The sequence below is a fragment of the Meleagris gallopavo genome, chromosome 14 (assembly GCF_905368555.1).
Source record: "Meleagris gallopavo chromosome 14, MGAL_WU_HG_1.1, whole genome shotgun sequence".
Taxonomy (NCBI): domain Eukaryota; kingdom Metazoa; phylum Chordata; class Aves; order Galliformes; family Phasianidae; genus Meleagris; species Meleagris gallopavo.
In genome coordinates this window covers 11732825-11745504 of record NC_139417.1, presented here as the reverse complement: position 1 = coordinate 11745504, position 12680 = coordinate 11732825, and the positions used below count along the sequence as shown (strand labels likewise).

The window sequence follows — 12680 nt, the reverse complement described above, 5'->3', positions numbered from 1 at the left end:
CTTTGCATCAATGTATGATAATGTGAAAATCATTTTTAAAAGCTGTCACAAAGTAGTGTTCAGCAGAGGCATAAACTGCCTATAAAATTAAATAGGTGAAGAAGTCCCATACTCTCTTGTCTATGATAAAGATTACATCAAAACTTTTTTCTTCCTAGAAGCAACACAGATTTATGACAGCTGTGATGAGTTCTCTGTCTTATGGTCAGCAACTAGAACTATGTTATGGTCAATAACAAATTTTTATCTATAACATATAACAAATTTTATAACACTAACACTTGCTGGGTCACTCAGTTGGACTAGATGATCTTAGTGGTCTTTTCCAACATTAACAATCCTATGCTTCTGTGATCCTGTGATCCTATAGAGGGGGCTCCAAGCAGTGCCAAATCAATGGTAACCAAACACAGCTCTTGCAATTGCCATTAAGCCTTTTTCCCCAGGATTTTTGGTTGACCTCTACTGTGGCATCAAACACAGGTGGCTTCTCCCAGGTCTGTTCCGCAGCAAAGGACTCTGATGAGTCCTATAAGATTTCAGAGCACAGCTCTGGGGATTATGGATCACACCTTTTGTTGAGAGAGTAACACCAGCTGAAGATTTTCAGTGTGAACAGGTGAAAATGCTAAGGAAAGAAGGAAGCCTTAGCTTTTTTAATAGTGTTAGCTGTAAACTAACTATATTTTTATAATATATTTATAATAATAAAATCACAAATAGGAACACAAACTGTGCTTTTAGTTCTGATTTGGTTTGTGTTTTTCAGAGACTGGTTGGATGCATTCAGTCCCCCCATCACTCCCGCAAGCCAGAAATTGGAAGAGCACATAAAATCTTCATCAAATCAGAGTATTCCAGGTAGGAATTTGTGAAGATAGTGGACCTGGGTAGAAAACCATTTCTGAATGCTGTTCCTGTAGAGCTGGTTCTGCTTCCCAGTAGTTGTTTTTTTATACTGCTACCTTTTGAGTTCAGCATCATTTATTATTTTCAGTTCAAACTAGCAGAGTTTTCCATGCCTCTGATAGAAGAATAACTTATGCAGTTGTAGATTCTTAGCATTCTGGTTGAATATAGATTCATCCCATTAAAAAATACATCTTACTTGTTTAAAATCAGGAATTGATGATAGTGAAAAAAAAAGAAAAAGAAAAAGAAAAAAAAAGAAAGAAAAAGAAAGAAAAAGAAAAAATGCAAAGACTAAAATTGACGTTCACAAGAACCAGAACAGTTACATATGTGGTACTTGTCTTCTGATTAAAAAAATAAATAAATATGGCCGTAAATGAAACCTCAGCACAATTTCCAAAGGAAAAAATTGCTGAGTTACCATCTTAAGTGCTACAGCTTTTTTTCTTCATAACGGCATTTGTTTAGAGAATGACAAAGAACTTTGTGGAAACTGGAAAGTTGACAGCAACAGAATAAAACATATGTCTTGTTTTCTTCAAACCCTCTTTTTTTTCTTACTTATGTGTTAGGAAATAGGGTAGATACCTACATTTTTCTTCAAGTCCAGGGAATTCAATGTGATATCTCATAAATCTGACCTGTGTATTTTGATTGCCTGAGGATGAAGATGTCTCAGTGATTTACAGTCTAGAATAGATTATGGCCCCCAAATTGGCCATCTTTTCATAGATGTGTATTTGTAATTGTTTATGACAGCAAAACAGAATTCTGCTGTCAGGAGGGACCTTGCTTTGAAGAATCAAATAATATGTTTTGTTAAGGGTCCTAAATAAGCCCAAGAGAATTGGACAGTAATCCTTGAGTTAAAGACATGTTGGATATAAATTTGTGAAAGGTCTCTGAGAGTGTCTTGATGTGGATTGATGTCTTGGTGTCTGGTTTATGAAATCCAAGGCTTGCTGCAGTAAAGCTCAAATCTCTGTAAATTTTAACATTTGGATGATTGTCTCTAAAAAGCTAATAAAGTTATGTATGCATTTGAGAAATGGCTGGATTTCTCCTGCTAATTTACACCACGTATTTTCCAAACTGTTTTGTAAATTCTTCCTCATTTTCCTTTATCTTTTTATGATGTATCTGTCATGGAAAGAAAATCTCTATGTGTACCATCACTTTTAATTTTGTCCTTTTCTTTTTGCACATTCGTTGTATCTAATTAATTTCTGATTCACGTATGTGATGATATTTGTAACTTCATTAACTTCACAATTTTTTTTCTATCTCAAAATATGCCAAAAAAACCTGCCTTAGTAGTTGAAGCAATCACACTTCATTTCTCCCAGGAGTTGGAGGAAATAAGAGACCAAGAGAGCAGTTCCCTGACCTGTCATCTTCAGTCTGGGTTTTTTCTGAGCCACTAGAAAACCTTCCCTATTAAAGTAAAAGAGAAGAACCATAGTGATCTGAGCAGCTGTGGGAAGGGGAGGCATGGCTGGCACAGTGAGGGCCTCACCCAATGCAGATCGTGGTCAGCTATGAATGAGTTCCTCTCAAAAGTTATCATCGAAAGATCATATAGCTTACATTCAGCTTATGTGAAAGACAGGTTTTAAAAAGGAGCCTCAGTATATATAAAATATCTGTAATAAATCTGTCTATCTTCATCAGTGTATTTTAGGTTAAGAATTCATTTCTGTAACCTCAAAACTTTCTTGTATTCTATATAGCTTTAGACAGCCTAGAGCTAAAAATTTTATTGTCTGAAAAAGTCTTATCTCCTCTCTGATATTGCAAGGTCTCTTACACAATTGTTTTGTTTTGTTTTTGTTTTAATATCAGATGCCAGACATTAAAATGCATTTCTAAGAAGTCCCACAGTTCATGAGCAGTTAGGATGCCACACTGCCTTCCTCCACTTAAGGAGAATTTTAAGACATCTATATTTACAACTAGCAATTCTTATCTGAAAATATTAATTGGGGTATTTACCTTTGCATACATAGTTAAGGGTCCTGTCTCAGGATACACTATATCTTTTAGTCTTGCTTTGGTCTTTATTAGCCTTCCTAAAGTGAAAGAGCTCATTGTATCAGAAAAGTCAATATGAGCTCATTTATTGCAACAATATTGACTCTTCTGTAAGCTTGTTGGACTTATTTGTCACACGATTTCTTCAACCCATTAACAACAATGAAATATACTGAATATACTTTACCAGCTACCTTTAATGTGTGTATAACCAGCAATAATAAATACCCTATGAATGCTAAAAAACCTTGAATGCTGTTGCTGTGAGACCAACATGACAAGCAGCAAGTCTTCAAACAGAAATGTTTGTGCTGCTTAATTTTCTGATTTCCACGTGGAATATTTTAATAATACACAATTGGATTCCTACAGTCCTTAGGAACAGATTGACTGACTGTCTTTGTTGGACTAAAGCAGACAGTGAGAAAGACACCACTTAGGAGCACTTCAATACGCTCTCAGTAAAGGTACTGCTGCTGAACAGCCCTCTTGGACTTTGTGAAGTCCAGCTGTTCAGCAAACTGAATGACATCATTTCACCTCAGCTGAAGGCAAGTCTTCAGAAGTATGCCAAAAAAAAAAACAAAAAAAAACCTGAACTGCATTTATCTTGAAGGTCACAATTCAAAAGTCAAAAGATTATACAATTTAAAGAGAAATTATGTCACATTTGACAGAGAGGTATTTCCATGTTATTTTTCAAAGTGAATGAGAGTGATTTACTCTTACTTTCCACTCCTCACACAGGTGAAGATGACCTCAATGCTGAAGAAGACGAGGAAGTCCTGACTCTTTTGTATGATCCATGTCTGAACTGTTACTTTGACCCAAATTCTGGGAAGTACTATGAATTGGCATAGTCAGGTCGTGAGGGCACACTGTTTTGTATTCAGAATAGAGTTATATTTTAACTGTTTTTGAAGTGTGACTGGGCTGTATAATTTATCATGTGATTTAAATCTTGAAGTAACCGGTAGTTTTGCAAACAAATGAATATATTTTGTACGTAGTGTCTTATTTTTATAGTTTCACATTAAGTTGTACTGCAGTGGAAAATCAGGTAGCATGGAAGTTCCAGTGGGGAAGACATTTATTTGTTAGTGTCATTTATTTCCAGCATTCAAAGCTTTTACGTAGGAATGACTGAAGGTGAATCAAGAGCTTCTGTGGTGGTCATCTCCAACTTACGGTCTGACTCAAATAAAAAGAACTTTTTCCATTCATCATTTATTGGATTCCTTTGTACTTTCAGGATACACACTGTGGCCCAAAAAGACACGTTCAAAGGTGTCTATTTTGTAAGCTGCCTTTGTCATCAGAAAAAAAACCATAGGATGGACTCTGGTACCAGCTGCCCTCTATTTCCTGCTGTCATTTGAGATGGCAGTAAGGAGTGATTGTTCCAACACTCAGAAATTGGAGCCTTGTTCCACGTAAAGGCAAGAAGGTGTATATATGATCCATATGCGTACAGTCCTTGTACGTTTATATTAGTTTTTCTGTTATACTTTGCAACTTAAGAACAAAACTTATGTATCCCATCCACATTGTCTTTCAGTGCAGTTTCCAGTGAGGGCCTCAGAGTTCCAACTTAGAAATTGCATGCATCGCAGTGTGATTTCTTCCTGCTATACGTATAATATCCATGTTGACCGTGGAGCAAGACTATGGAGATAGAGCAGAGCATTCATAGCATTTCAAAATAAGTGCAGTCCATGAAACTGTGCAGGGCAGGGGCTGCCTGTGGAAGAAGCAAAGGGTTTGATTGTAATGGCATCAAGCTCACAGCAGCTTCAGAGTCCAGCAGTTCAGTATGTAACAGTTTTTTGGAGGGAGTTAAAGTGAATGTCAGCATCACATGGCAGAAGTGATCTATGGACATTTCTGGTGATTCGTGCTCTGAGTTTCTACTTGATTATATCCAGTGCTGTTCCACAGTAATCATTTGCAAGTTGATTACTCAGTGAATTTTTAAGAATAATGTATTGGAATGTCATAAAGTGAGCCTACAAAGCTCACTGGCAAGTGATTTAAAATGTTATGTCTGTAAATTATTTGTAATTATGGATGCCAGTTAATGAATATCCAAGAATCAATTGAAAATGCAGCTGTTAATAGCAGCTTGGCACAGGATCAGATTGTGTATTTGGCTTCTGAGTCAGGTACAAACATATCACTGCCAATTGATTCGAGTAGCACTGAAATCCGCAGGAAGACAGATACTGTGTGGAGATAATTTACTTACCCTGCCTTAGCCAGTTTATCCCAGAAAGATTTATATCTGTTCTTGCTAATGCCATAATCAGTTTAAGAGTTCAATGAAATCATAATTTTGCCCTTCAAAAATCAGATCCTGGCTCACACACGCTTGTATGTACACAGCTGCTTTCTGCTTAGCATTGCTTGTTGTATGTCCTCAGCAGCCATGTGAGCTCTGTGACGCCAAACGGAGCACCTCTGTCCCAAAGAGCTCCCCTCCTCAGGACAGCAGCATTGCCCCTTCCCCTCTGCTGCCATGTTTACAAGGTAAGAAGACGTGAGAAGTACTGCTTATTATTCATGTATCCTTCAGACATCAGACGCTCAATTTTGGTGCATCTTGAAACTTTGGGTCAGATGGCAAGACTGCACAGGCTGGAAAATCCGTGCAAATTTTTTTGCATAATGCATTTCATACTCAATTTTTTTCCATAGTGTTTCTTTATATCAAAAAAGAGATTGTTTTTAAGCAATGAATTATGTGCAGAACAAAAAGACAATCCGGTCTCTCTTTCCTCTGTGGTACTTCTGATAATCACCACTTCTCTTGTGGTTACTATAGTAACTCGGCATCCTCAGCTGCCACCTTTTCTGGCACTTTGAAAAAAAATCTATTGAAATTCAGTTCCCTCACAAACTGAAAGCTTGGTTTCATGGCACCCACGGGAGTGTGTCAATGTAACAACAGTGCTTCTCGTTGGTTCTGGTTCTGTAGTTGCTGTTAGCAGCAGCACAGGAGCTCTCCCTCTGATGCTCTGGATCCCACTGTAGTCACAATGCCTCATCCATCTCCCCCAACCAGGAATAGGTTTGGGGTGCTGCTGCTCCATCGGGTGCAGCCACAGTCCCATATAGCCATAAACCACAGAGCCAGGCTCCCAGCACCACTGTCGCTGCACTGTAATGCTGCTGGGCTTCCAGCAATGCTTCCATTACACCGCTTGCGTTTTTTATCTATTAACAAGTTTATTATTGGATGATTGCGTGTTTTATCTTCGTGGGAGACCAGAAAAAGCCTAGGTCACAAATTACAGGCGTCATTTCAGAGCACTGCATATTTATTAGGCCATCTGCTACCGCCGTGCTAAAGGCACAAACCTTCGCTCCAGCAATCTATTCGCAGTGACTGCCTTACCACCTGAGGTGGAAAATACTAAAACTCTGGATGCATTTATTATCGCACCGAGTAATTTCATAATGTGTTCATACAGCTCAGAAAACATCCCGTGCGAGTGTTTGGCTGCTGCTTTCTCATCGGGAGGGCTCTCCAAGGAGGAATCCCGTGGTGCCGTGGGTTTGTTGCATTGGGCACATGGTGGCACTGTGTTTTGTCATTCAACCCTGGGTCATCATAGAACCACAAAATCGTTTGAGTCAGAAGGGACCCCGAAAGGACATCAGTCCAACCCCCCTGCAATGAACAGGGACACCTACAGCTCCATCAGGTGCTCAGAGCCCGTCCAGCCTGACCTTGGCTGTACCCAGGGACTGGCTGGGAAAACCATTATTCATTTTGAGATAATTTCAAAGCTCATGGATGATTATTATTCTGTGGGAATGTTTTTCCAGTGAAGAGTTTAGTTTGCTGAGCATTCCCTTCCCATTTCCAGTGCTGCTGTTTCCCATCCCCTGCATTAACACATTACCACTGAGAATGAATGGCTGCACTTTTGGCTTTGTATCTTTCTTCCATATTTTTGACAACTGTTTTTCATGCCTTGCATAATTCACTGCGACCCATGATAAAGTCAAGTGCATTCAAAGCCTGTGCATATTTAAGTTACTGCTTCTCCTTCGTGCAATAGTCTATAACCATATTTTAAAGCAGTTACAGTCTTTGTTACAGCCTTTTACTAAGCACACAGAGTGGCGTTTTTGGTAACTGGGTTACTGAGCACACTTTGACAACTCACGCAGCCCTCACGGACAATCACGTAAATCCTTCTTAATTCACAGTTTATTGACCACAGTGGTTCTGGATGAGCATCTGGCGCCAACGTCCCTCCTGTGGGCACCGCACCACCTGCTGCCACGTCTCCATGGAAATTCCCAAAATTCCTCTTGGAATGGGAAGTGCTGCAGGCCTTCGGCGCATCTGCAGGAAAACCCAGCGGGGCGGCCACGGTGTGAGGAGTGCTGAGTAACCCCTGGGCAGGCAGCGACGCGGGTGAGGAATATGTCAGGAAGTTCGGCCACAATAAATACCTGCTTAGCGAGCAGAGGATGTTCAGTTCTAAATCAAATTGCATATGAAGAGTGGAAATTGCTGAGACTGGTATTTACCTGTGAAACCAAAATTACTTCATGAAGAAAATAATTACAGACAGACTGTCTAAAAATCGGTTGTGAGTCCTTATTAAGCAGCTGAGACGGAGACACCGCTGTGAAGCACAGCTTTCAGAGCTACACCCCACATTTTGTTCTGGTTGCATTGCAATGCCTTTCAGGTTTAAGAAGGTCTTCCTTAAGAAGTTTAAGGAGGTCCTTCTTTCCATGAAGTATTAATAAATCAGCACAAGGGAGAAACCCTATTACCAGAAAAGGCTGATGAGTTCAGGGAATTAGTGGGGGAAACATGAATATTATACTAAAAGCAGTTGCTCATTGCCAATATCGAGGCACCAGTGAGGCAGCTGAGCTCAGTGTTGGCTCTGACCTACAGGGACACATTCAGGGCCATGTCCCAGACCCCATCCTGCAAACATGGAGCTTCAAGGAGAGCAGCTAAGGATCTTTTGCTGCAGCTCTGCTCCCTGACACCCATCCCTCATGATGTCTTAGAGTCATAGAATTAATAAGGTTAAGCCATCACCACCACCAAGCTGTGTCACTCATTCAGCATCTACACTTCTCTTGAAAACCTCCAGGGATGCTGACTCCAATGCTCCCTGGGCAACAGCCCTGACCACCTTTGTGCTCACCTCTGGCTGCTCTGAGCAATGAATGGGTTTACAGCCACACAGCATTCCAAGAGGTTTTCTGAGGCTGGGACTCTTTGGCTCTTCCATCAGAAAGCAAAGCAGCACAGCCCTTTGCTCATCAAATCCCCCAGCGCTCTTGTCTTAGCCCAGAGTAAAGGCTAAACAAACACATCTAAACAACTGAAAAGCACATCAACATTCAACTTCAAAATAAAATGCAGTGAAGTGTGAAATTATACCTTTTATTCCATAAATCTCCAGCAACCCGCACAGCTCTGTAACTTGTATCACGCTTTAATATTGGCAGAGTTTAACACACCATGCAGACCCCATAAAGTAATTACATTTCATCTCAACAAAGAAACAAAATCCCAGCTCATTCATCCCCCTCCATCTGAGGAAGGATTATAGACAATTCAGTGCATGTCGATTTTTCCTGGCGATAAATCCAAAGCAGGTCACCAACAAAATGGTAATGTGGCTTCCCCAGGCAGCTGATTTACAGGGAAAAATAGAGATATTGTTTGGTGTCCTTCAAGACACTGTCGCCCTGCTAACACCCCTTTGCTTTCTGAAACTTCTTGAGTTATCCTCTACTTACAAGAAGCTTAAAAACATAAAACTTACTGAGAATCGACCATTTCCACGCTTTGCAATTGCTGATCTTTTGGGTTTTGTTGCTTTGGTTTTATGAGTTTTGTGCCAGATCCTCGTTCAGCTTTTAAAGAGTTGCTTCATTTTGCAATAAATGAAGTGATTTGAGCAACAGTGGCAGAAAGACATCTGAAGGCACAGATACATTCACACCTCATGGCACCAGCCACTGCCTGGCCACCAATCCACCAAGGTCCCTTGGGCCACCATGCGTGGGCCAAGTATACAGCTGTTTGCCATGATGGAGATGGCCACCAGGCACAAAACACCACGGCCCCAACGACTTTCTGCCATCCCAAAATCAGCCACTGGGAAGGCATGAAAGTGAACACACTGGGAAGAAGAAAAGGCACAGTGGCCTTGACAATATAGCTTGGTTCCCAGTTCACCCAGGAAAGCAAAGACATGAGCTGGTGTATGCAGCTGTATTACCATAGAGGGATCTTTTGTATATGGAGAGGTAGCAGTGAAACCTTAACAGCAGAGAGGGTTAAATTCTGCTACCTTAGCCTTTCTGGGAGTCCATGAGCAGCTGAAGACCAAACTGAGTAAAAAACTGCCAGGTGAGCACTATGTGAGTTACACAGGGCAAAGAATTTGATATTGTTATGATGAATTATAATAAAATCAGCAAGGAAAAATAACAGAGGCCTGAGATGCCAAGAAATGTCATTTCTTCTGCCCTTCTTCTGCCTGGTGCGGGCACGGCACCAGGGCAGCCCCATGGGTGCAGACAGTCCCAAACCATCACAGCAACAATGTGGTTACTGAGTAGTAACTCAGCAGATGGTGACTTTTTGAAGTTGATCATGGTACAAATGATACTTTCTGAGTTTGTTCCTTTCCATTCTGATTCTCAGTAGCATGTTCAAATGTCAGGGAGCATCATATTTCTATCTTTTATTTCCTCTGTGAGAAGAAATCTTTCTTAAGAAGCCTCAGAATTACATCTTGGGAGAAAAGCTATGCTCCCTCGATGAAAGCAATTGACTTTACAAACATTCCAGAGTACAATAAAAATAATAGATGCAAAAAGCCCCACTGGCTTTGTTCTCAGTGGAGACTTTTAATTTCTATTGCACTTTTTACAGAGACATTCTATCAGCACTGTGATGCCTTACTGGATTGGTGGGGCCCATTGACAGCACAGAGGTAAGATCTCCTCTGTGTCCCCAGGTGGGCTCCCACCTCTGCCATCCCCCTACTGAGCCAGCCCCCAGTGTCTCGTTCTGCCCCATTGCACTAAGCAGCAGCAGGTTTGCATCACTCAGATGATGAGTCCCCAAAGTCTGCCCTGCCACAAGCAATAAGCAAATCTGGGCAGCACAGCATGCAGGATGGCCGTATGCTCACTCAAACACTGTTTTTCAGCCACACAGAAGCAGTACAAGCAGCTGCAAGTTAACTCACTTCTCTGAACAAGTCCCAAAGACAACTTCCTCCCACTAATATAGAGCCAGGTGGAAACTTGCAGGTGAGGAGCAGATAGAAGCATCTGATCCTCAGTGCCACATCTCCACAGTTGTCAAACACCTCCGGGGATGGTGACTCCACCACTTGCTGGGCAGCCTGTGCCAGTGCATCACCACTCTCTCTAAGAAGAAAGTTTTCCCAACATCCAATCTGAAGCTCCCCTGGCACAACTTAAAGCCATTACCTCTTCTGTTATTGTCACTACCTGGGAGAAGAGGCTACGTGTCCCAGTGCACAACTGGGAGCACAGCACTTGCCCAGCAACTCTTCGCCTGGCATCCTTCCATATTTAGTGCAAGCAAAGCAAACTGGAAGCCTCAAAGGCACAACCATTGGTAAGGCTGGGATTTGTCCCCTCTTGTCATTAATTTCCCAAATCAGAGCTGCAGAGCTGGCACTATGCTCCACTACGCTTTGTAATGAAATCACTGACTGTGCCTAAGAAACAGATTTAATGATATGATACTAATAGAGTCACACATTTCCCATGCAAACATTCATGATCTATATCCACACCCTTTTTTTAATACTGCTTTTCCTTCATAACAAAATATTGAGCACAGCACCACAGCACTGGTTAGAGGACAGCGAGCACTGGAGCACTCCTACTGTTAATCACATAGAGAAGGAATCTGTGTCTATGGGGTCAGAAGTCCCCATGGGCATCCATCTGCATTTTGAGGCTCTCAGCAGCCAAAGGAGCAATGGAGAGGGGCTGGGAGCTGCAGAGGGTTGGGTGTTATAGCAGTGGGGAGGGATTTGTGCTCCAACTTCTCATTCGGCAGTCACCAAGTTGTCTCAGAGGAAGGGCAGGGACTGGGGGTCTGAGGAAGTGGGAGATGTGCTAATTGCCTCCGACAGGCGTAATTGCTGCAATTCAGAATGCTAAAAACGTGAAATTAGGAATAATCAATGGATGTTTATGATCTGTGTCGATACCGTGAATTCAGCTAATACAGAGTAATTACACTCCTCTAATTCCCGGCGTTTGTCATCGTTGGGTTGCAGAGGAGTCCTGCAGAACAATAACACCGGATTGGCTGTGCTAGAGCTGCAAACTGTGGGCTTAGCGCGGCGCGAGCTAATTTCTCTTTTAATGGTAAAAGCGGTTATGATTTCCCTTATTTATTCCCCTCTCCGAGCGCCGGGGGCTGCGCCAGGGCTGCAGCGGGCGACGGATGCGCTGCGCAACAGCACCACCAATTGCCGCGCCGGCTCAGAGCACGCACCCACTGCTGCGCTCCTGCTGCCAGGTGGCACTTCTGCCGCTCGCCCCATCCCGTGGCCCCGAACCTCCTCCCGGGATTCATGCCTCCAGATGGCCACCGTGACTGGGGTGACAGCCATGAGATGTGTTATCAGTTTGCCGATGTGATTCATCCTGCAGGCAACCCAACGCTGCTGGTTAAGGAACTTGTGCGCGTGTGCAAAGTTAACTACAAGTGGTGCCGTTAATGGTACAGCTGATTAGAGAAGGAAGCCTCCGGCCTCTGGCGAAGAAGGGGCAGCCAGAGGCATGGCATGTGGGGCTCCCAGCCCCACGAAGGCAGTGAGATGGGGAGAGCGAGTGGTGCTCCAGCAGCAGCTGCAGACAGGATGGGATTTGGCCACGGTCCCACTCCTGGGCACAGCTTGGTCATTGCCACTGCCCCGCAGCCCTGCCCGCCTCCTGCATCCTGCTTGGCTTGGGAGCAGGGCCTCTCCCTGGTTAACCATTGACTTGCAGGGGGAGATCTGGCCACAGGCACCCTCCTGAGCAGCCAGCATGCAACCAAATGTTCTTATGGGCTGAGGAAATTAGAAACACTCTGGCAAACAGTGCTGCTCCAGTGAGGAGTTCAGCACTGGATCTCCTGGGCCCCTGGGCAGGCTCTGGGTGGAGCCTACGCCTAAAGCACCATTGAAATCTTTAGCAATACTTATACAGGAACCTTTTTGTTCTCAGAATGGTTTTTAAGCAAATAAGCTTCAGGTTTATTAGACAAATACCTCCGGTTATTGCCCACTGTCCTCCGCAGCTCCTTGCTTCTCTCCCTCTCTTCCAATGGCTCTGGCTGACAGCGGAGCGCTGTGCTCTTTCTAGCATAAAAAGAAAAAGAAAAAAAATCAATCCAAACAATTAAAAGAGAATATAATAGAAATCCCAGGAGAGGGTTGCCCTCTTGTAATGCAATCAGGTTCCATCAATTTCACTGCTAAGGGACTTCACCCAATGAATTTTACCTGGGATTAAGGTGAAAATAAATAGCCCGAATAAATAAATGACTTCCCCAAAGTGGTAGTGTTTATTGGTTTATTTTTCCATTTCTCTCCCTCTGCAATGAAATCAATACACACATAGAAAGCCACGAGTTGGGCAAAGCACTGTGCAATGGGGACAAAACACGCAGGCATGTGCCCCCACAGTGACTGGGACACAATGGGGACATT

The 12680-nt window shown here is 42.7% G+C and overlaps 1 protein-coding gene across 4 annotated transcripts in view; it reads left to right on the top strand.

Annotated features, from left to right (window-relative positions):
* Positions 1-4169, top strand: part of CFAP20DC (CFAP20 domain containing) — a 62357-nt gene extending 58188 nt beyond the window's left edge. For all 4 annotated transcript variants that reach the window (XM_085235432.1, XM_085235429.1, XM_085235430.1 and 1 more), the window contains 2 exons: positions 770-861; positions 3691-4169. In XM_085235432.1, the coding sequence (XP_085091558.1) occupies positions 770-861; positions 3691-3803 (205 nt within the window). In that variant the 3' untranslated portion in view covers positions 3804-4169. The remainder of the gene's footprint in view (positions 1-769; positions 862-3690) is intronic.
* The last annotated feature ends 8511 nt before the right edge of the window (positions 4170-12680 follow it).